Source organism: Coregonus clupeaformis, chromosome 31, assembly GCF_020615455.1.
Source record: "Coregonus clupeaformis isolate EN_2021a chromosome 31, ASM2061545v1, whole genome shotgun sequence".
Lineage (NCBI taxonomy): Eukaryota > Metazoa > Chordata > Actinopteri > Salmoniformes > Salmonidae > Coregonus > Coregonus clupeaformis.
In genome coordinates this window covers 42,381,606-42,407,640 of record NC_059222.1, presented here as the reverse complement: position 1 = coordinate 42,407,640, position 26,035 = coordinate 42,381,606, and the positions used below count along the sequence as shown (strand labels likewise).

General features: G+C 45.6%; 1 protein-coding gene across 2 annotated transcripts in view; it reads right to left on the bottom strand.

Annotated features, from left to right (window-relative positions):
* Positions 1 to 21,141, bottom strand: part of LOC121547742 (vinculin) — a 67,039-nt gene extending 45,898 nt beyond the window's left edge. For both annotated transcript variants that reach the window (XM_041859157.2, XM_041859158.2), the window contains exon 1: positions 20,773 to 21,141. In XM_041859157.2, coding sequence (XP_041715091.1) covers positions 20,773 to 20,940 — 168 coding nt within the window. In that variant the 5' untranslated portion in view covers positions 20,941 to 21,141. The remainder of the gene's footprint in view (positions 1 to 20,772) is intronic.
* Between the last annotated feature and the right edge of the window lie 4,894 nt (positions 21,142 to 26,035).

Sequence of the window (26,035 nt, the reverse complement as noted above, 5' to 3'; positions counted from 1 at the left end):
CATTTGGAGCTTGGTGGCTGACTGATCATTGACCCAACCCCTGTTCTACACCTCTTCACTCTTATGCACACACACACACCTCTGCACACACACACCCTGTTCTACACAGCTCTTCACTCTTATGCACACACACACACACACCTCTGCACACACACACCCTGTTCTACACAGCTCTTCACTCTTCTATACACCTCTGCACACACACACACACACACCCTGTTCTACACAGCTCTTCACCCACACGATCATATTCAACTAGTGTTAACATGCCCACAACTACTCAAGCACACGATTCCCAACTTGATAAGCTTGTTCTGCTGTGTATAAAAATAAAGGATTTACAATTGTATTTTGAAGGCATTTTTCGGGGACTTTTTAAGTGTAGAAAATACTCAAAAAAGATACTCAAAACTTTACCAAATGTATAATTACAGTTCAGTTTTCCCATAGGCCCACCTCACCACTAATGCCAGCCAACCTATAGAGGGCTACGACTAGCTATTAGTCATTAGGAATGTACCATTAGTGGTCAGTCGAAAGCTCAAGGACGACCAACTGCCCCACCATTACAGTGAGCGGTACAGTTCTCCATTCCAGAAAGCTGACATCATGGAGTCTGAGTGGGTCAGAGCCAGAAGCATATCCCCCGACCCCCATTACGGTCTTCTCATTGGTCCAGTGGGAAAGTGGGAGGAGAGCGTCCACCCCCCACCATTTGTAAATTCAACACAAAAGGTTGAAGTAGAGCTAAAAGGTGGAGTGAGGCTGAGAGATTGGGCCCCAGCCAGGGCATGAAGTTACAATATAAAAACACTTCCAGACCCTATTAGTTATTGGGAACGTGGAGAGTACTGTCGAGGTGAAAGCTTAAGGATGACTCTAAAACTGTAATGGCACAGCCAATCCAGAAAGCTGACGTACTACAGAAGCACAGGTCCTCCAGCTTTTCATTGGTCCAGTGGGAGGTAGTGAGATGATGCCAGGCTAAAAGTAGAGCAACTGCCCAGCTCTCTCGGAGTGAGTTAGCGTGTGCCAACCTGGCATTCCTGCCTTGAGAGGCTCTGAACAAAAGCCAAAAACAACTGTCCAGGGTTCCAGGGTAGTTAGACAGCCGTTCAACTAAAAGGCGAGCTGGAGAGATGTAGGAGACAAACAAAACAAAACAAAAACTGAGTGGATTTCAACTAAAGGGCCAGAAAGAGTCCTGTTTAGTGGACAGCGCTGGGAGGGAGGGCGGGACGCAAATACTTGAAAAGTTACAGTAATTTAACAGCAAGTAGCATAGTAATAAAGTATTAATTAAGTATGATAAATAGGGATATGCATCTTTTCCTTTCAAGACGATTCGATACATATCTAGATGCATGGGCTCTGATACAACACAGGAACGATGCGTTTGAAGCTATTCGGTGTGATTCGGTTTGATTAGAGAAACTATCAGTTAGGGGGATGTTAGGGGGGAAACTGGGCATCTACCACCTCACTATCAGTTAGGGGGGAAACTGGGCATCTACCACCTCACTATCAGTTAGGGGGGAAACTGGGCATCTACCACCCACTATCAGTTAGGGGGGAAACTGGGCATCTACCACCCACTATCAGTTAGGGGGGAAACTGGGCATCTACCACCCACTATCAGTTAGGGGGAAACTGGGCATCTACCACCCCACTATCAGTTAGGGGGAAACTGGGAATCTACCACCCCACTATCAGTTAGGGGGAAACTGGGCATCTACCACCCCACTATCAGTTAGGGGGAAACTGGGCATCTACCACCCCACTATCAGTTAGGGGGGAAACTGGGAATCTACCACCCCACTATCAGTTAGGGGGGAAACTGGGCATCTACCACCCCACTATCAGTTAGGGGGGAAACTGGGCATCTACTACCCCACTATCAGTTAGGGGGGAAACTGGGCATCTACCACCTCACTATCAGTTAGGGGGGAAACTGGGCATCTACCACCCCACTATCAGTTAGGGGGGAAACTGGGAATCTACCACCTCACTATCAGTTAGGGGGGAAACTGGGCATCTACCACCCCACTATCAGTTAGGGGGAAACTGGGCATCTACCACCCACTATAAGTTAGGGGGGAAACTGGGCATCTACCACCCCACTATCAGTTAGGGGGAAACTGGGCATCTACCACCCACTATCAGTTAGGGGGAAACTGGGCATCTACCACCCACTATCAGTTAGGGGGAAACTGGGCATCTACCACCCACTATCAGTTAAGGGGAAACTGGGCATCTACCACCCCACTATCAGTTAGGGGGAAACTGGGAATCTACCACCCCACTATCAGTTAGGGGGAAACTGGGCATCTACCACCTCACTATCAGTTAGGGGGAAACTGGGCATCTACCACCCCACTATCAGTTAGGGGGAAACTGGGCATCTACCACCCACTATCAGTTAGGGGGAAACTGGGCATCTACCACCCCACTATCAGTTAGGGGGAAACTGGGCATCTACCACCCCACTATCAGTTAGGGGGAAACTGGGCATCTACCACCCCACTATCAGTTAGGGGGAAACTGGGCTTCTACCACCCACTATCAGTTAGGGGGAAACTGGGCATCTACCACCCCACTATCAGTTAGGGGGAAACTGGGCATCTACCACCCCACTATCAGTTAGGGGGGAAACTGGGCATCTACCACCCACTATCAGTTAGGGGGGAAACTGGGCATCTACCACCCCACTATCAGTTAGGGGGGAAACTGGGCATCTACCACCCCACTATCAGTTAGGGGGGAAACTGGGCATCTACCACCCACTATCAGTTAGGGGGGAAACTGGGCATCTACCACCCCACTATCAGTTAGGGAGGAAACTGGGCATCTACCACCCCACTATCAGTTAGGGGGGAAACTGGGCATCTACCACCCCACTATCAGTTAGGGGGGAAACTGGGCATCTACCACCCCACTATCAGTTAGGGGGAAACTGGGCATCTACCACCCCACTATCAGTTAGGGGGGGAAACTGGGAATCTACCACCCCACTATCAGTTAGGGGGGAAACTTGGCATCTACCACCCACTATCAGTTAGGGGGGAAACTGGGCATCTACCACCCCACTATCAGTTAGGGGGGAAACTGGGCATCTACCACCCACTATCAGTTAGGGGGAAACTGGGCATCTACCACCCCACTATCAGTTAGGGGGGAAACTGGGAATCTACCACCCCACTATCAGTTAGGGGGGAAACTGGGAATCTACCACCTCACTATCAGTTAGGGGGGAAACTGGGCATCTACCACCCACTATCAGTTAGGGGGGAAACTGGGCATCTACCACCCCACTATCAGTTAGGGGGGAAACTGGGCATCTACCACCCCACTATCAGTTAGGGGGAAACTGGGCATCTACCACCCCACTATCAGTTAGGGGGAAACTGGGAATCTACCACCTCACTATCAGTTAGGGGAAACTGGGCATCTACCACCCACTATCAGTTAGGGGGAAACTGGGCATCTACCACCCACTATCAGTTAGGGGGGAAACTGGGCATCTACCACCCCACTATCAGTTAGGGGGGAAACTGGGAATCTACCACCCCACTATCAGTTAGGGGGGAAACTGGGAATCTACCACCCACTATCAGTTAGGGGGGAAACTGGGCATCTACCACCCCACTATCAGTTAGGGGGGAAACTGGAAATCTACCACCCACTATCAGTTAGGGGGGAAACTGGGCATCTACCACCCCACTATCAGTTAGGGGGGAAACTGGGCATCTACCACCCCACTATCAGTTAGGGGGAAACTGGGAATCTACCACCCACTATCAGTTAGGGGGAAACTGGGCATCTACCACCCACTATCAGTTAGGGGGAAACTGGGCATCTACCACCCACTATCAGTTAGGGGGAAACTGGGAATCTACCACCCCACTATCAGTTAGGGGGGAAACTGGGCATCTACCACCCACTATCAGTTAGGGGGAAAACTGGGCATCTACCACCCCACTATCAGTTAGGGGGGAAACTGGGCATCTACCACCCACTATCAGTTAGGGGGGAAACTGGGCATCTACCACCCACTATCAGTTAGGGGGGAAACTGGGAATCTACCACCCCACTATCAGTTAGGGGGGAAACTGGGCATCTACCACCCACTATCAGTTAGGGGGAAACTGGGCATCTACCACCCCACTATCAGTTAGGGGGAAACTGGGCATCTACCACCCCACTATCAGTTAGGGGGAAACTGGGCATCTACCACCCCACTATCAGTTAGGGGGAAACTGGGAATCTACCACCCACTATCAGTTAGGGGGAAACTGGGAATCTACCACCCACTATCAGTTAGGGGGAAACTGGGAATCTACCACCCACTATCAGTTAGGGGGAAACTGGGCATCTACCACCCCACTATCAGTTAGGGGGGAAACTGGGCATCTACCACCCACTATCAGTTAGGGGGGAAACTGGGCATCTACCACCCCACTATCAGTTAGGGGGGAAACTGGGCATCTACCACCCCACTATCAGTTAGGGGGGAAACTGGGAATCTACCACCTCACTATCAGTTAGGGGGGAAACTGGGCATCTACCACCCACTATCAGTTAGGGGGGAAACTGGGCATCTACCACCCACTATCAGTTAGGGGAAACTGGGCATCTACCACCCCACTATCAGTTAGGGGAAACTGGGCATCTACCACCCACTATCAGTTAGGGGGAAACTGGGCATCTACCACCCCACTATCAGTTAGGGGGAAACTGGGCATCTACCACCCACTATCAGTTAGGGGGGAAACTGGGCATCTACCACCCACTATCAGTTAGGGGGGAAACTGGGAATCTACCACCCCACTATCAGTTAGGGGGGAAACTGGGCATCTACCACCCACTATCAGTTAGGGGGGAAACTGGGCATCTACCACCCCACTATCAGTTAGGGGGAAACTGGGCATCTACCACCCCACTATCAGTTAGGGGGGAAACTGGGCATCTACCACCCCACTATCAGTTAGGGGGGAAACTGGGCATCTACCACCCACTATCAGTTAGGGGGGAAACTGGGAATCTACCACCCACTATCAGTTAGGGGGGAAACTGGGCATCTACCACCCACTATCAGTTAGGGGGGAAACTGGGCATCTACCACCCCACTATCAGTTAGGGGGGAAACTGGGCATCTACCACCCCACTATCAGTTAGGGGGGAAACTGGGAATCTACCACCCCACTATCAGTTAGGGGGGAAACTGGGAATCTACCACCTCACTATCAGTTAGGGGGGAAACTGGGCATCTACCACCCACTATCAGTTAGGGGGGAAACTGGGCATCTACCACCCACTATCAGTTAGGGGGGAAACTGGGAATCTACCACCCCACTATCAGTTAGGGGGGAAACTGGGCATCTACCACCCACTATCAGTTAGGGGGGAAACTGGGCATCTACCACCCCACTATCAGTTAGGGGGGAAACTGGGCATCTACCACCCACTATCAGTTAGGGGGGAAACTGGGCATCTACCACCCACTATCAGTTAGGGGGGAAACTGGGAATCTACCACCCCACTATCAGTTAGGGGGGAAACTGGGCATCTACCACCCACTATCAGTTAGGGGGGAAACTGGGCATCTACCACCCCACTATCAGTTAGGGGGAAAACTGGGCATCTACCACCCCACTATCAGTTAGGGGGGAAACTGGGCATCTACCACCCCACTATCAGTTAGGGGGGAAACTGGGAATCTACCACCCACTATCAGTTAGGGGGGAAACTGGGAATCTACCATCCCACTATCAGTTAGGGGGGAAACTGGGAATCTACCACCCACTATCAGTTAGGGGGGAAACTGGGCATCTACCACCCCACTATCAGTTAGGGGGGAAACTGGGCATCTACCACCCACTATCAGTTAGGGGGAAACTGGGCATCTACCACCCCACTATCAGTTAGGGGGGAAACTGGGCATCTACCACCCCACTATCAGTTAGGGGGGAAACTGGGAATCTACCACCTCACTATCAGTTAGGGGGAAACTGAGCATCTACCACCCACTATCAGTTAGGGGGGAAACTGGGCATCTACCACCCACTATCAGTTAGGGGGGAAACTGGGCATCTACCACCCCACTATCAGTTAGGGGGGAAACTGGGCATCTACCACCCACTATCAGTTAGGGGGAAAACTGGGCATCTACCACCCCACTATCAGTTAGGGGGGAAACTGGGCATCTACCACCCACTATCAGTTAGGGGGGAAACTGGGCATCTACCACCCACTATCAGTTAGGGGGAAACTGGGAATCTACCACCCCACTATCAGTTAGGGGGGAAACTGGGCATCTACCACCCACTATCAGTTAGGGGGGAAACTGGGCATCTACCACCCCACTATCAGTTAGGGGGAAAACTGGGCATCTACCACCCCACTATCAGTTAGGGGGGAAACTGGGCATCTACCACCCCACTATCAGTTAGGGGGGAAACTGGGCATCTACCACCCACTATCAGTTAGGGGGGAAACTGGGAATCTACCACCCACTATCAGTTAGGGGGGAAACTGGGCATCTACCACCCACTATCAGTTAGGGGGGAAACTGGGCATCTACCACCCCACTATCAGTTAGGCAATGTTTGCTTTTTGTTCCCACAACCCCCCTTTTGATCTGAAATCACCATCACCTACTAGAGAAGGTTTTTTAAGCCTTGAGACAATTGAGACATGGATTGTGTATGTGTGCCATTCAGAGGCTAAATGGGCAAAACAAAATATTTAAAGTGCCTTTGAACGGGGTATGGTAGAATGTGCCAGACGCACCGGTTTGTATCAAGAACTGCAACGCTGCTGGGTTTTTCACACTCAACATTTTCCCGTGTCTATCAAGAATAGTCCACCACCCAAAGGACATCCGGCTAACTTGACACAACTGTGGGAAGCATTGGAGTCAACATGGGTAGAGTCCATTCCCCGACGAATTGAGGCTGTTCTGAGGGCACAAGGAGGGGTGCAACTTATTATTAGGAAGGTGTTCCTAATGTTTGGTATACTCAGTGTACCGCACAACTTTGGATTTCACCCCGTCTCATAATCTAATAGTTTAGACGGTTTGGAAGTTGATAGACTCAGAGTGATTTTCTCTCTTCTCCCATTCCCACCATGCAGTGCGTGTAGCAAAAGTGATTGCTGTCCTCGTTATGAAATTATCAACCTTACTCTGCATATTTAAAAATGACTATATATCCAAATTGTTTCAAGCAAAATAGGCCTACCTCTCGTTAGTAAGCGCACAAAGCTGCATGCGCACAGCGTGCAGTTTGACTAGACTACTGACAGTGACTGGTGTTGTTTGGCATGCAACATGACTTGAAGATCAATGCCTCAACACAGTTACATGCAGTTGGACACTGAAGGAGAGGACACAGTTGTCACAAAAAGATGAGGTATTTTCGAAGGTAGAACACATTAGCTTGCGAAAGTATTCACCCCCTTGGCATTTTCCCTATTTTGCTGCCGTACAACCTGGAATTAAAATGGATTTTGGGGGGGTTTGTTCCATTCGATTAACACAATATGCCTACCAGAAAACTTGAGCGTGCATAACTATTCACCCCCCCAAAGTCAATACTTTGTAGAGGCACCTTTTGCAGCAATTACAGCTGCAAGTCTCTTGGGGTATGTCTCTATAAGCTTGGCACATCTAGCCACTGGGATTTTTGCCCATTCTTCAAGGCAAAACTGCTCCAGCTCCTTCAAGTTGGATGGGTTCTGCTGGTGTACAGCAATCTTTAAGTCTTACCACAGATTCTGTTGGATTGAGGTCTGGGCTTTGACTAGGCCATTCCAAGACATTTAAAATGTTTCCCCTTAAACCACTCGAGTGTTGCTTTAGCAGTATACTTAGGGTCATTGTCCTGCTGGAAGGTGAACCTCCGTCCCAGTCTCAAATCTCTGGAAGACAGAAACAGGTTTCCCTCAAGAATTTCCCTGTATTTAGCGCAATCATTCCTTCAATTCTGACCAGTTTCCCAGTCCCTGCCGATTAAAAACATCCCTACAGCATGATGCTGCCACCACCATACTTCACTGTGGGGATGGTGTTCTCGGGGTAATGAGAGGTGTTGGGTTTGCGCCAGACATAGCGTTTTCCTTGATGGCCAAAAAGCTAAATTTTAGTCTCATCTAACCAGAGTACCTTCTTCCATATGTTTGGGGAGTCTCCCACATGCCTTTTGGCGAACACCAAACGTGTTTGCTTATTTTTTTCTATAAGCAATGGCTTTGTTTCTGGCCACTCTTCCGTAAAGCCCAGCTCTGTGGAGTGTACGGCTTAAAGTGGTCCTATGGACAGATACTCTCTCTCCTCTGCTCTTGTCCTTCTAGACCTGTCTGCTGCCTTTGATACTGTGAACCATCAGATCCTCCTCTCCACCCTCTCCGAGCTGGGCATCTCCGGCGCGGCTCACTCCTGGATTGCGTCCTACCTGACCGGTCGCTCCTACCAAGTGGCGTGGCGAGAAACCGTCTCCGCACCACGTGCTCTCACCACTGGTGTCCCCCAGGGCTCAGTTCTAGGCCCTCTCCTTTTCTCCCTATACACCAAGTCTCTTGGCTCTGTCATATCCTCACATGGCCTCTCCTATCATTGCTACGCTGACGATACACAACTAATCTTCACCTTTCCCCCTCCTGATAACCAGGTGGCGAATCGCATCTCTGCATGTCTGGCAGACATATCAGTATGGATGACGGATCACCACCTCAAGCTGAACCCTGGCAAGACGGAGCTGCTCTTCCTCCCGGGGAAGGACTGCCCGTTCCATGATCTTGCCATCACGGTTGACAACTCTGTTGTGTCCTCCTCCCAGAGTGCGAAGAGCCTTGGCGTGACCCTGGACAACACCCTGTCGTTCTCCGCTAACATCAAGGCGGTGACCCGATCCGGCAGGTTCATGCTCTACAACATTCGGAGAGTACGACCCTGCCTTACACAGGAAGCGGCACAGGTCCTAATCCAGGCACTTGTCATCTCCCGTCTGGATTACTGCAACTCGCTGTTGGCTGGGCTCCCTGCCTGTGCCATTAAACCCCTACAACTCATCCAGAATGCCGCAGCCCGTCTGGTGTTCAACCTTCCCAAGTTCTCTCACGTCACCCCCTCCTCCGCACACTCCACTGGCTTCCAGTTGAAGCTCGCATCCGTTACAAGACCATGGTGCTTGCCTATGGAGCAGTGAGGGGAACGGCACCTCCGTACCTTCAGGCTCTGATCAGTCCCTACACCCAAACGAGGGCATTGCGTTCATCCACCTCTGGCCTGCTGGCTCCCCTTCCTCTGCGGAAGCATAGTTCCCGCTCAGCCCAGTCAAAACTGTTCGCTGCTCTGGCACCCCAATGGTGGAACAAGCTCCCTCACGACGCCAGGACAGCGGAGTCACTCACCACCTTCCGGAGACATTTGAAACCCCACCTCTTTAAGGAATACCTGGGATAGGATAAAGTAATCCTTCTACCCCCCCAGGCTCCCCCCCAAAAAAAAAAAACATTGTAAAGTGGTTATCCCACTGGCTATAGGGTGAATGCACCAATTTGTAAGTCGCTCTGGATAAGAGCGTCTGCTAAATGACGTAAATGTAAATGTATACTCCAATCTCTGCTGTGGAGCTTTGCAGCTCCTTCAGGGTTATCTTTGGTATCTTTGTTGCCTCTCTAAATAATGCCCTCCTTGCCTGGTCCGTGAGTTTTGGTGGGCGGACCTCTCTTGGCAGGTTTGTTGTGGTGACATATTCTTTCCATTTTTTAATAATGGATTTAAATGGTGCTCCGTGGGATGTTCAAAGTTACAGATTTTTTTATAACCCAACCCTGATCTGTACTTCTCCACAACTGTGTCCCAGACCTGTTTGGAGAGCTCCTTGGTCTTCATGGTGCCGCTTGCTTGGTGGTGCCCCTTGCTTAGTGGTGTTGCAGACTCTGGGGCCTTTCAGAACAGGTGTATATATACTGAGATCATGTGACAGATCATGTGACACTTAGATTGCACACAGGTGGACTATATTTAACTAATTATGTGACTTCTGAAGGTGATTGGTTGCACCTTGGTCTTCATGGAAACAAGATATTGTTTTCATTTCACTTCACCAATTTGGACTATTTTGTGTATGTCCATTACATAAAAATCAATTTAAAATTACAGGTTGTAATGCAACAAAATAGGACAAACGCCAAGGGGATGAATACTTTTGCAAGGCACTGTAATTTGAGCAACAACAAAAAAATTGTGAACCGGCGATTCGTAATGTTTGAATTGATTTCCTGACTGATTCATAACGTCTGAATCGATTTCCTGACCGATGCATGCTACATTTGGATGGGTTTGGGGTCCCGCGGACCGATGCACTCATATGTTAAAAACATTTGAACCGAGGACCGATGCGTATCGGTGAATCGTTACATCCCTAATGATAAACCTTCTGAATACATTGAGGTCACCTAGGCCTTGTCCACATGGTTCTTTCCCTGCAGCTGACTTCTGACCACGTCAGACACACATTGGTGTCTGTACAAATAGCTTGAGTCCACTAGGATCTGGAATCACTCAGCAACACCACCACCAAAGGGATCAGGTTGGATCAAGGTTACACATCCATACGTGTTTTATTATGGACCAGAAGACTTGAGTCTCGTACATGTAGCCTTCTGGTGTAGTGTTACCTATAGGCTACTGGCCTGGCCACCCTGCTTCCCACTGCTGGCTTACCTCTGAAGCTAAGCAGGATCGGTCCTGGTCGGTCCCTGGATGGGAGACCAGATGCTGCTGGAAGTGGTGTTGGAGGGGCACTCCTCCCTCTGGTCTTAAGATCAAATCCCAGGGCAGTGAAGGTGACATTGCCCTGTGCAGGGTGCTGTCTTTCGGATGGGACGTTAAACGGGCCATTAAAAATGTCCTGACTCTCTGTGGCCATTACAAATCCCATGGCACTAAGACTAGGGGTGTTAACCACGGTGTCATGGATAAACTCCCAACCTGTCCCCTATTATTCATCATTCCCCTCATTCCTAATTGGCATACAGTGAGCTCCAAAAGTATTGGGACAGCGACACATTTTTGGTTGTTTTGGAATGATACAATGTCTATGAGGTTAAAATGCCGACTGTCATCTCTAATTTTAGGGTATTTCCATCCATATCCAGTGAACCATTGAGAAAGTACAGCCCTTTTTGTACATAGTCCCCCCATTTTAGGGGACCAAAAGTTAGGGGTGGTCTTATATGTGTATTAAAGTAGTAAAAAGTGAAGTATTTGGTCCCAAATTCATAGTATGCAATGATTACATCAAGCTTGTGACTCCACAAATTTGTGTATGCATTTGTTGTTTGTTTTGGTTGTGTTTCAGATTATTTTGTGCCTAATAGAAATGAATGGTAAATAATGTAGTGTCATTTTGGAGTCACTTTGATTTTTAAATATGAATAGAATGTTTCTAAACACGTCTACATTAAATGTGGATGCTACCATTATTACGGATAATCCTGAATGAATCGTGAATAATGATGAGTGAGAAAGTTACAGAGGGTCAAATATACAATAAAATGAGCCTTGGCCATCCCTACTGCCTCTGATCTGACGGACTCACTAAAACACATGTTTAGTTTGTAAATTACGTGAGTGTGCTCCTGGCTATCTGTCAACTATTCTTTTTTTTAATAGGAAATTGTGCCGTCTGGTTTGCTTAATATAAGGAATGTGAAATGATTTATACTTTGACTTTTGATACTTAAGTATATATTTTAGCAATTACAGTTGAAGTACATACACCTTAGCCAACTACATTTAAACTCCGTTTTTCACAATTCCTGATATTTAATCCTAGTAAAGATTCCCTGTCTTAGGTCAGTTAGGATCATTTTAAGAATGTGAAATGTCAGAATAACAGTAGAGATTATATGATTTATTTCATCACATTCCCAGTGGGTCAGAAGTTTACATACACTCAATTATTATTTGGTAGCATTGCCTTTAAATTGTTTAACTTGGGTCAAACGTTTCGGGTAGCCTTCCACAAGATTCCCACAATAAGTTGGGTGAATTTTGGCCCATTCCTCCTGACAGAGCTGGTGTAACTGAGTCAGGTTTGTAGGCCTCCTTGCTCGCACACGCTTTTTCAGTTCTGCCCACAAATGTTCTATAGGATTGAGGTCAGGGCTTTGTGATGGCCACTCCAATACCTTGACTTTGTTGTCCTTAAGCCATTTTGCCACAACTTTGGAAGTATGCTTGTGGTCATTGTCCATTTGGAAGACCCATTTGCGACCAAGCTTTAACTTCCTGACTGATGTCTTGAGATGTTGCTTCAATATATCCACATAATTTTCCTTCCTCATGATGCCATCTATTTTGTGAAGTGCACCAGTCCCTCCTGCAGCAAAGCACCCCCACAGAATGATGCTGCCACCCCCGTGCTTCACGGTTGGAGTGGAGTTCGTCGGCTTGCAAGCGACCCCCTTTTTCCTCCAAACATAACGATGGTCATTATGGCCAAACAGTTCTATTTGTGTTTCATCAGACCAGAGGACATTTCTCAAAAAAGTACGATCTTTGTCCCCATGTGCAGTTGCAAACCGTAGCCTGGCTTTTTTATGGCAGTTTTGGAGCAGTGGCTTCTTCCTTGCTGAGTGGCCTTTCAGGTTATGTCGATATAGGACTCGTTTTACTGTGGATATAGATACTTTTGTACCTGTTTCCTCCAGCATCTTCACAAGGTCCTTTGCTGTTGTTCTGGGATTGATTTTCACTTTTCGCACCAAAGTATGTTCATCTCGAGGAGACAGAACGCGTCTCCTTCCTGAGCGGTATGACAGCTAAGTGGTCCCATGGTGTTTATACTTGCGTGCTATTGTTTGTACAGATGAACGTGGTACCTTCAGGCGTTTGGAAATTGCTCCCAAGGATGAACCAGACTTGTGGAGGTCTACAAATAAATTTCTGAGGTCTTGGCTGACTTCTTTCGATTTTCCCATGATGTCAAGCAAAGAGGCACTGAGCTTGAAGGTATGCCTTGAAATACATCCACAGGTACACCTCCAACTGACTCAAATGATATCAATTAGCCTATCAGAAGCTTCTAAAGCCATGACATCATTTTCTGGAATTTTCCAAGCTGTTTAAAGGCACAGTCAACTTAGTGTATGTAAACTTCTGACCCACTGCAATTGTGATACAGTGAATTATAAGTGAAATAATCTGTCTGTAAACAATTGTTGGAAAAATTACTTGTGTCATGCACAAAGTAGATGTCCTAACCGACTTGCCAAAACTATAGTTTGTTAACAAGAAATGTGTGGAGTGACTTTAACTTGAGTCATTTTCTATTAAGGTATCTTTACTTTTACTCAAGTATGACAATTGGGTACTTTTCTTCTTAAGACATTTCCTTACTGTCATATCCTGTTCAGGGTGAGGGCAAGTTCAGACAAGAAGACTCCCATGTACACGGTATAGACTTATGAAAGAATAGGAAGAGGATTGTTGCCTAAATACAAAAAAAGACTTAGGAAATACACAGTAGCTGAATATAGGTATTTGAAAAAACAAAAAGTCTGTTGTTTTCTCTGAGAATGGTGTTCACTTGCAGTCACAGTCGGGGTTGTTGCACTAAGCAAAAATGGCTTCTTGGTAATAATAAGATCTATGGTATCCCACTTTATTCCAACTACCTCTCTTCCTGTGTTCTGTAGACCAACAACAACAGCCCTGATCCCAACAACTCTAGAAAAATAGAACGCATTTGCACTCAGTCCAGCTCAAGGGCGTGGCGGCTGTATTCTGATCTCCAACCCCAACCAGAAACTGACTGATTAGGCAACACATGCAGGCGTTCAGGGCCGAAGCAGGTCTATTCTTGAATAGAACTTTACTAAAAAGGACAAGAAGAGCAGAGGTGGTTAGGTAATGGATAGGTAATTCTTCATTTCAAAAAGAGATGATTCTGTTTGCACACTGCAAAAAACAATTATCTTCAGACTAAGGTAATTCTTAATGTCATCATTTATTTATCCATTCGCTGGCTCAGACTGTCCTTGTGACAGTATGCTGTCACATACCACACAGCCTGGTGTCAAGCTGGCCCTCCAGCCAGCCAGGGTCTGGGGGTGGAAAAGCTGACACTCCTATTTCCAGCTGCCAACAGAACAGCACAGACAAGTGAGGAGGAAACCCTTGCGTTGTGAAGGAGCTAGATAAAGTGGCCTGGGCCAGCAGAACAGACAAGGCATTGTTGACATGAACCCAGACACTCTCAAAAGGCTGGAGGACTGGGGGGAACAGAAAAAAAGAAAGCCACAGCCTTCCTTTCAGATGTGAAGCTACTTCTTTGTATGGTTTCATTCTATTAGATGTAAGTGTCCTCACCGTCATCTAACACCCGCTGCTCTGAACGTGTTACGGAACTAAAGTATGTAGCATCCAAATGTGTTCCTGGTCACAGACAGCATGCGTGATGCTCGAAGCTAAGAGATATTATATACGCAGTGCAATGACTTCTGATGAAACCTTGTCACATCTTACCAAAATCTGCAGGCCTCTCCAGAGATCCCGAGGGAGACATAGTTAAAGCTAACCCTTCCAGCACTGCCTCACTGTGTAGTTGTGTTAAGAGGTGGTATAACAGGACTAGATCAGGTGCTATCAAATGGCATCAGAGGAGTGATGATGAAGGTCAACTAGCTAGCTGAGTGTACATAGATTAGGGGTGAGAACTTTAAAGAAAAATCCCGAACCGAAAAGCATTGTTGTTTTTTACCGCACTAAATTTCAATCGAAATTTGTGACATTTAAATAAAACCAGAGAGGAAGAGGCGAATATTAGGATACTTTGGTGAATTAGCGAGACAGATTACCAAGACATATGGACACCATGTGTTTTCCCCCTGCTCTCTCTCCCTCGCGCTGTCTCGTATGGTGGCGTATTCATTCATTCAAAACGTTTCGGAAACGGAGAGGGACCTACCTGAATTTGCTCAGAGTCTTGAGAGTCATCTTTTCACATAGCTTAGAGCCTCACCATACACCACACTACAACTATTCCCTATTGGCCCTGATCAAAAGTAGTGCACTATATAGAAAATAGGATGGCATTTGAGACACAGCCTACACCACATAACCACAGCAGCTGTGGTGACTCGATGGAACACAAATATTCTGGTGGTTTCCTGACATCTGACTACACACCATTTCTCCTGGCTGTTGTGGTCTAGGGTCATCAATTTATCATCGCTGAGGACCGAGGGAGGAGGGCTCATTTAGTTAAGTTAGTCTCTTCCCCTTTCCCTCCCTCCCTCCCTCCCTCCCTCCCTCTTTCCTTCTAGTGTACAAACTAACAGCTGCTGGTGCACTATACTACTGCTGCTGGCGGTGGATTCAGATCCATAGCCATTATCCAAGCCGTCCTGTCTTGGCTAACTGCACTTCCTCGCTCACCCCACCCTCCATCCTCTTCCTCTTTCTCCCACTCCTTCCCCCCTCTCCCTCTCTCCCCCTCTCCCTCCTCGGACAAATGACAGGAAACTGGAGAAGCAGATAACAGGAAGCAGTTTATATTGTAAGGCCTTAAACCACTTGACTTGGACATATTTATTTCCCCATAATCATACATTAGAGAAGTAGATTTGAATTAATTAATGTGGTAAGAAAATAAAACAATTTATTGAGGCCAGTTAGACTTAATACTGATGAAATTTGCCATATTGCAAAATAGTGGAGTGAGGAGGCACTTGTTTCTGACCACATCCATGTGCTAAACTGTCGTCATGTCGCCAACTAACAAGTTGACTATGAGCTTCCCCTTGTGTTCACGTCTTTCATTATCACTTGACTTGTGTATTGGTTCTGAAGCACATGATCTGCTAGCTGCTCACGTGTAGGCCTGAAGTAGTGAGGAGAAAATAAAAAGAGAAAAGTTGATCTGAGAGATAATATCGGCCTAGCTTAGCGTCTTCGCAGAACTCCAAAAAGAGCCAGGTAGCAGCAGTGCACCCTTCCCTCTGCACGGGACTCAATGATATTGATAAGCCCTCTTTTAGTCATCTCAGACCTATACCTGCTGTACAGTACGCCTGCCTGAATGACAAGGCTAGGGATGGATTCTGGCCATCAAGGATGATTTCTTCAACACAACCATTAAGGCGGCGGCAGTGGTGGTGGATCACTCCCGTAAAGCTCCGGTAACACCGTAAAGTCAGACTCGCAAATAAGTATTACTTAGATGTATATGTTTAGCAGCCACCCACTGTGAATGCACCCAAAGATCTTGGTAAGAGTTGAGCAAGTGTTATTGTGGATGTTTTATCTAGACTTCAGGGTTTAGGATCCACACCTTCAGCCACCAGAGATCTTGAACACATACAACCAGAGACATCAAACTGACACCAGAGAGATGACATATGGTCCGATTAGAGTCCGTCAGCTGAATAAAGCATAGACACTAATGGCTGATAAAGTGTGTCCTCTGGCTGAGTTAATGCGGAGGAAAACATCTTGGCCCATTACGAAGATGGACCATTTCATCTCCATGTATCTGGAAGAAATGGGATTTCCATCCTTTTAAAACATTCACAAGATGACCGATCATTAAAAGACGAAGGCCTCAGCAGCAGTCAGACAGATCCACGAGGAAAGCACGTTCCCTGGCTGCCCCAGCAGATAAACGGACTGAACAACAACCCACAGCAGATATTTTAATCACAATTCAACAATCAAGGGGGAATTCATGTAGCTTAATCCAATAATTGCCTAGTTTTGCGGTTTAGTAAGGCTGCTGGCACAGGAGATCTGATTGATTGCATGGTGGGATCTGAATGGTAGATGTAATTGTAAACTCTGAGACGTAGGCTAGCCTAGCCATTAGCCAGGGGTCTACAAGTCTGTGCAACATGTGGTTTTGTGGGTAGCCGAGACAAAGTGAATGGCTTTCTTTGGCACAGCCTCTCCCTGGGAATGTCTGATGTAGAGTCATTGGTTTCATTGAGTGACCTAGGCAACATGAGTTACAGCACCCTGTCTGAAAGAGGTTGACAGAGACCCATCCCTTGGGTTGGTTGCAGACCTGGGTTCAACTACTATTTCAAATAATTTCAAATCACTTTATCTGTGCTTGATTGTGCTTGCCTGACTTAATGGCCCAACAGAATATTCCAAACAACTATCAACCCCGCCCATCTGGCACTCCAGGTAGGCTAGAGCAAACGCTGAAAGAATTTGAAAGATATCAAATAGTATTTGAACCCAGATCTGCTTCATTGGATGATCCTAGAAGAACACTAATTCAGTAGACAGAACAGGCTTTACGATCTTATTCGCCTCCAACTCAGATACAACAAGAGGCCTTTTTTGAAACCACAAAGTGCAACGCGAACACACTCACACTCATCTCACACAACTCGATGCCGGTGCATTTCAATAAAATCATAACAATAACAGTGTTGATACCGTTTCTAAGGAAACAGGAAATTATTACAGCGCGAGTTATGCCTTCATCGTCGTGCCACAGTTGGACATATGTGATCACTGTTCAGATAGCACAGCTTGGGGAAAAGATTTGCTCTGATTTCACCCCCAAGGAGAAGGCTAACGTGAATATGATCATGCGCCTGGTTCTCAGCTCTAGATGCTACAACAGCATTACACAGAAACACGCTTAGGTTACTTACATTACAACCATAAATGGACTTAGCAAAACGTAAATGTTGGTCTGAAATACTGAAACCAATTCAATAATAGTAATAATAATAGCATTTCTCTGCACCTGCTAAAACATCTGCTAAACTGTGTACACAACCAATACACTTTAATTTGATTAATACAGTTTGATGCTTGGTTAAACTGTGTGAACAGGCGTTCCAGTGTCATTTCAGAGTGTAGAGAGTAACAGAAGGGGCCATATTGTTTTGTAAGAAAGAGCCACTTCATGTTTAAGATTGCTTAATAACTTTCAACTGTAAAATGTCTGATCCCTTCACAGAGCTTCTTAATATGACTTATCAGGAAGGCCATAGATCTCACTGACTTTCTATGAGCAAACAGACACAATCATCCTCTCAGCACGCCTCACTGAGGACAGACGAACAATGTACAACAGGGTAAAGGGCAATCAGAACCAGACATGTTTTCAGCAGTTATTAATGGAGATTCTGACAAGCACCAACAAAGTCAGGAGAAAACGGATGCAGATAAGTTAGACTATACTTTTGTTTGTTGTATTGATATTTTCTCCCTATTGTTATACTTTGTGGAAGATTTACAATCAATTATTCCCAGTAAGACAAAGGAATGGTTACAGAAGTAACTATGGCTTGTTTAGCCCATAGGCCTACACCAGATTAACTACCAGCCAGCCAGGCCAGGCAGCCAGCCAGCCAGGCCAGGCAGCCAGCCAGGCCAGGCAGCCAGCCAGCCCAGGCAGCCAGCCAGCCAGGCCAGGCAGCCAGCCAGCCAGGCCAGGCAGCCAGCCAGCCAGCCAGGCCAGGCAGCCAGCCAGCCAGCCAGGCCAGGCAGCCAGCCAGCCAGGCCAGGCAGCCAGCCAGCCAGGCCAGGCAGCCAGCCAGCCAGGCCAGGCAGCCAGCCAGCCAGGCCAGGCAGCCAGCCAGCCAGGCCAGGCAGCCAGCCAGCCAGGCCAGGCAGCCAGCCAGCCAGGCCAGGCAGCCAGCCAGCCAGGCCAGGCAGCCAGCCAGCCAGGCCAGGCAGCCAGCCAGGGCCTACAAGTAAACAACAATGCTGCTACACTGAGTATACAGTGAGAAGCCAGTCCAATTGGAGAGGAGAGGATAGGAGAAGCCAGTCCAATTGGAGAGGAGAGGATAGGAGAAGCCAGTCCAATTGGAGAGGAGAGGATAGGAGAAGCCAGTCCAATGGGAGAGGAGAGGATAGGAGAAGCCAGTCCAATGGGAGAGGAGAGGATAGGATAGGAGAAGCCAGTCCAATGGGAGAGGAGAGGAGAAGCCAGTCCAATGGGAGAGGAGAGGAGAGGAGAAGCCAGTCCAATGGGAGAGGAGAGGAGAAGCCAGTCCAATGGGAGAGGAGAGGAGAGGAGAAGCCAGTCCAATGGGAGAGGAGAGGAGAGGAGAAGCCAGTCCAATGGGAGAGGAGAGGATAGGAGAAGCCAGTCCAATGGGAGAGGAGAGGATAGGAGAAGCCAGTCCAATGGGAGAGGAGAGGAGAAGCCAGTCCAATTGGAGAGGATAAGATAGGACAAGCCAGTCCAATTGTCCAAATCTATCCTCCAGACAACTGCCAGGGACTCCTAGCTTTTTCTGGTTGTGTAGCGCTCTAATAGTACACCTTGTATCGAAGTTGCAGTGTCCCTGCATGGCCAGGAACATCCTTCTTATCGCTGGCCCGAGCTGCTACGGTATTTGGAAGACATTTAAAAAAAAAAAAAAAAGGAATTTCCCTTTTTTGTAAACCACAACTTCTGCAAGGACAATGATAAAGACTATTTTTTCACTTCCTCATTTAGGAAGTAATCATCTCAGCTATGACCATTGTAAATAAGAATGAGGAAAATACTATCCTACATTTCCAGTGTAGTATGGTCATGTCACATTTAGAATGCAGAAGACAAAAACACAAATACCGAAGAAAATTGATATTAGGGAAGAAATTGCTTTCGGATTCTGTACTAATCTGCCATTTTACAAATAAGAGCCTAGACTGTAGGCCTAGCTTGCTGGTTGCCATGGAGTTCTGTCAGTCATCTACTTTATGAAGTGGTTTTACTTCTAGTCCCAATGTGGTTTTAACTGCTTTTGATTCCATTTACACTCTAGTCTAACCAAGCCACAGTTCAGATGTCTCCAGATGGGGTATAGTTCATTAATATTGTTTTACCCCATATGTAACGCTGTGTTGTTGTTTTTAATCGCACTGCTTTGCTTTATCTTGGCCAGGTCGCAGTTGTAAATGAGAACTTGTTCTCAACTGGCTTACCTGGTTAAATAAAGGTGAAATAAAATTAAAAAATTAATGTCAAAACTGTTAGAAAAACTGTCATAGTGAACACTTAATTTATACTAAATGATAAAGAGTATGCTGTTTCTATATCTGACAGTAGGCTATACAACAAAGATTGTATTGAACTGCATAGGCTATATTCAGAAAATCTAACTGATCTGTCTGTCATTAGCAGATCATATGGTGATTACATGCTTATTACAATGTCATACAATGGGGTTGTCCTTAACAGTCCTAATCAACTGATCTGTCTATCATGAATTCTCATTAAAAAGCTACTTGCACAATCCTTGTGGAGGAAACATGTGGATCCATGCAATTGTATGTTAGCATTCACATAAGGCTACCACAAAAAACAGCTGAAGTTATAATGAATTGTTAGAGGACACTTGAATTGATGATGAATATACAATTGAAGTTTCAATTGTTAGTTAGATACAAAGTATATTTGTTTGAGATACTCTGGCATGAGAATAGTGAAGGCCTATAGGTCGAGATATGGCAGGCAACCCTCGGCTCCGGGGGGCAGGGCATATTTTCAAGGGGAAAAGGGCGTCACTGCCCTTTGGCCCAAGTGGAAGAACTTCAACAAAACTTGATACGTTGTAGTTACATCGCTCGCGTTCTAAAAGCAGAATGTTGCCAACCGATAGAGCAGAGGAAATAAATAAAAGTAACCGCAGCGGTAACTTCTTACATAAAATTGCAAGGAATCGTGGCGGGCTGGCACAATACAGACAGCGAGCGACAAGGAACCTACCCGAGGTCTGAGTATTCTGTTGGGACTTTTCACTTACCCGAACCAGGTTGCTGACAGCTGCCTGCACCGCAGCCACCGGAGCCGTGAGATCCGGGATAGCTTTCCCGTCCACCTCACCTTCTTCGTGCATAATCACCAGATGGGATATCTGCTGAGCCACCGGCTCTAGGATACTTTCTATCGTCTTTGTGTGAAAAACCGGCATGATGAAAACTTGAGTCCGCTCTCCTATTCAAGAGAAAAAAGTCTGGCCCCGTTTGGCTGTTTCAAAAGTTCCCTCTCTTGTTTGTGCCCCTATGAAGTCTAAGGTTAATCCAACACTTTTCTTCCCCGGCACAGTTTCACTCTCTGGGAACACTAACTACTCCCCTTGCAACAATCAGCGTGTGACTCCCCAACCGCAGCTCGCGATGAGTGAGCAACCTACCAGACGAAATGCTACGTCCGCCAACCGACCAATAAGATACATAGCATGTATGTCACCGCAAACGCGATTGGCACAAGCGGATGTCACTCTTTCCCGATATGTTCCGCCTATTCCACATAGTCAAGTTTGCTAGAGATGCGAGGTCTCCCCAAATTACGTAAACATTCTCATGCCCTAAAAAGGGAAATATGACTCTTCTGTTGAGAGGAGCGAATTCCAAGCAGCAAGGACACAGAGTGTAAATTGTAGTGACGCATCAGGTTTGACAAGATGCTGGCAGAAGGGACTGAAATATAGCCTAGTTGCTTTGGGAAATAGGCTATACCTCTGTCCATCTTATTTATTACGGTAGAATAAACAATGATAGAATAGAATAGAATAGTATATAATACAATATAATACAAGGGAAATGTTTTAGCTTGGAAGAAATTATAAAATGGATAGAATCCCCACATATAAATGTAATACACTATCGTTCAAAAGTTGGGGTCACTTAGAAATGTCCTTGTTTCCCATGAAAACATACATGAAATGAGTTTGAATAGGAAATATAGCAAAATGAATGGGAAATGTAGTCACTGACAAGGTTAGATATAATGATTTTTAATTGAAATAATAATTGTGTCCTTCAAACTTAGCTTTCGTCAAAGAATCCTCCATTTGCAGCAATTACAGCCTTACAGACCTTTGGCATTCTAGTTGTCAATTTGTTGAGGTAATCTGAAGAGATTTCACCCCATACTTCCTGAAGCACCTCCCACAAGTTGGATTGGCTTGATGGGCACTTCTTACATACAATACGGTCAAGCTGCTCCCACAACAGCTCAATAGGGTTGAGATCTGGTGACTGTGCTGGCCACTCCATTATAGACAGAATACCAGCTGACTACTTCTTCCCTAAATAGTTATTGCATAGTTTGGAGCTGTGCTTTGGGTCATAGTCCTGTTGTAGGAGGAAATTGGCTCCAATCAAGCGCTGTCCACAGGGTATGGCATGGCGTTGCAAAATGGAGTGATAGCCTTCCTTCTTCAAGATCCCTTTTACCCTGTACAAATCTCCCACTTTACCACCACCAAAGCACTCCCAGACCATCACATTGCCTCCACCATGCTTGACAGATGGCATCAAGCACACCTCCAGCATATTTTCATTTGGTCTGCATCTCACAAATGTTCTTCTTTGTGATCCGAACACCTCAAACTTCGATTTGTCTGTCCATAACACTTTTTTCCAATCTTCCTCTGTCCAGCGTCTGTGTTCTTTTGCCCATCTTAATCTTTTATTTTTATTGGCCAGTCTGAGATATGTCTTTTTCTTTGCAACTCTGCCTAGAAGGTCAGCATCCCGGAGTCGCCTCTTCACTGTTGACATTGAGACTGGTGTTTTGCGGGTACTATTTAATGAAGCTGCCAGTTGAGGACCTGTGAGGCGTCTGTTTCTTAAACTAGACACTCTAATGTATTTGTCCTCTTGCTCAGATGTGTACCGGGGCCTCCCACTCCTCTTTCTATTCCGGTTAGAGCCAGTTTGCGCTGTTCTGTGAAGGGAGTAGTACACAGCGTTGTACGAGATCTTCAGTTTCTTGGCAATTTCTCGCATGGAATAGCCTTCATTTCTCAGAACAAGAATAGACTGACGAGTTTCAGAAGAAAGTTATTTGTTTCTGGCCATTTTGAGCCTGTAATCGAACCCACAATTGCTGATGCTCCAGATACTCAACTAGTCTCAAGAAGGCCAGTTTTATTGCTTCTTTAATCAGCACAACAGTTTTCAGCTGTGCTAACATAATTGCAAAGGGTTTTCTAATTTCTCAATTAGCCTTTTAAAATGATAAACTTGGATTAGCAAACACAACGTGCCATTGGAACACAAGACTGATGGCTGCTGATAATGGGTCTCTGTACGCCTATGTAGATATTCCATAAAAAATCAGCCGTTTCCAGCTACAATAGCCATTTACAACATTAACAATGTCTACACTGTATTTCTGATCAATTTGATGATATTTTAATGGACCAAAAAATTGCTTTTCTTTCCAAAAACATGTCTAAGTGACCCCAAACTTTTGAACGGTAGTGTAAATATTCCATTATATGCCTTTTTTTACAGTTATGATACAACAGATTACAAACTACAGCGCTCAAGTAATTCTTCAAAGTATACTGGTCCAGAAGACTACAACTAAATTCACTCTTTATGGGTAACATGTCTCTGTCTGAAGACTGAAACTGGAGACAATCCATTCCAAGGTGTGATTAAGAGCCTAAATTCAAGAGTTCAAGCGTTATGGAGCCTACCCACTGCCTGCCCAACTGACCACACTGTATTCTCGACTTTTCTTCCAACATCCACCTATTCACAGTTGATCCTATGAGTGTTTCAAGTTCTGTATAGAGTGGTATCGAGATCAGCCTCAGACATATTTATCATGTCGTTTTCACTTTCATACTTTAGTAGGCATCAGAAGCGAAGCATCTAGAGGGAGAAAAATAATTATATTAAAAACATAGTGTAACACAAGTCAAGCATGGGGCACTTTTGTGTACTAACACGGGTCAAAACTATTTATTCTGGTTCTGGGCAACTTGTGTCTAGCAGAACACATTTCTCAAATTCCATCTCCTCCCTTTACAACCTGAAATAACAATACTGCAGTATAAAAAAAAAAACCCACTGCCAACCAAACCAGTGAAGGAATTCCCTCAGATTCCCAGGAGGCAGCATCATACTTCCTAAAAAGGAAGTCTTAAACAGAATGAATCAAGGAAGTTGCTCTGTTTGAGACCTCATGCAAACATTCTATCTTGCAGTGTTTTATCGTCTATAAGCAAAGATGATTAAATCAAAGATCCTGAAATATACAAGGTTTAAATCTCTAATTTAAACCTTATTTAAGGAGTTTTAATATAATCATTTTCAAGATTTAGTTAATCTCTCATTTAGGCTTGGATGTCTGACATGTCTGTGAAGTACACAGTCAGCACACAGCAGTTAGTTCCATGTAATGTAAAATACATGGGGTTGAAGAGCACACTTCATCCCTAGAACACCGCACTAACACCACATAAACACTACTCACTCCAGGATTACTGCCATTTATGTAGTTCAATGCAGCCATTTCAGTTCCTCTCCAGGATTACTGCCATATACACTACCGGTCAAAAGTGATCATCTCTCACTATATCTATAATATAACATCTCTAATCATCTCTCACTATATCTATAATATAACATCCCTGATCATCTCTCACTATATCTATAATATAACATCTCTAATCATCTCTCACTATATCTATAATATAACATCCCTGATCATCTCTCACTATATCTATAATATAACATCCCTGATCATCTCTCACTATATCTATAATATAACATCTCTAATCATCTCTCACTATATCTATAATATAACATCCCTGATCATCTCTCACTATATCTAATATAATATAATATAACATCCCTGATCATCTCTCACTATATCTATAACATAACATCTCTGAGCAGGTTTGATGAAAATGGCCTCAGTGGTGTACTGCTACTGAAGAGAAGATAAAGTGAATTTAAGAAACCGGCTAGTCAGCAAAACACAGGCAGGCTCGATATCATAGCCCAAGCCTCATACGTGCTGTATATGAACAGAATGCATGTATGTATTTATGTATGTATGTATGCATGTACAGTACCAGTCAAAAGTTTGGACACACCTACTCATTCAAGGGTTTTTCATTATTTTGTACTATTTCTATATTGTAGAATAATAGTGAAGACATAAAAACTATGAAATAACACATATGAAATAATGTAGTAACCAAAAAGGTGTTAAACAAATCAAAATATATTTGAGATTTGAGATTCTTCAAATAGCCACCCTTTGCATTGATGACAGCTTTGCACACTCTTGACATTCTCTCAACCAGCTTCACCTGGAATGCTTTTCCAACAGTCTTGAAGGAGTTCTCACATATGCTGAGCACTTGTTGGCTGCTTTTCCTTCACTCTGCGGTCCAACTCATCCCAATTGTGGAGGCCAGGTCATCTGATGAAGCACTCCATCACTCTCCTTCTTGGTCAAATAGCTCTTACACAGCCTGGAGGTGTGTTGGGTCATTGTCCTGTTGAAAAACAAATGATAGTCCCACTAAGCCCAAACCAGATGGGACGGCGCATCGCTGCAGAATGCTGTGGTAGCCATGCTGGTTAAGTGTGCCTTAAATTCTAAATAAATCACAGACAGTGTCACCAGCAAAGCAACCCCATACCATAACACCTCCTCCTCCATGCTTTACGGTGGGAAGTACACATGCGAGATCATCCGTTCACCCACACCACGTCTCACAAAGACATGGCGGTTGGACCAAAGATTTCCAATATGGACTCCAGACCAAAGGACACATTTCCACTGGTTTAATGTTCATTGCTCGTGTTTCTTGGCCCAAGCAGGTCTCTTCTTCTTATTGGTGTCCTTTAGTAGTGGTTTCTTTGCAGCAATTCAACCATGAAGGCCTGGTTCACATAGTCTCCTCTGAACAGTTGATGTTGAGATGTGTCTGTTACTTGAACTCTGTGAAACATTTATTTGGGCTGCAATTTCTGAGGCTGGTAGCTCTAATGAACTTATCCTCTGCAGCAGAGGCAACTCTGGGTCTTCCATTCCTGTGGCGGTCCTCATGAGAGCCAGTTTCATCATAGCGCTTGATGGTTTTTGCGACTGCACATGAAGAAACTTTTTCCAGATTGACTGACCTTCATGTCTTAAAGTAATGATGGACTGTTGTTTCTCTTTGCTTATTTGAGCTGTTCTTGCCATTCTTTCCCACCTGGACAAGAGGAACACCTACGTGAGAATGCTATTCATTGACTACAGCTCAGCAT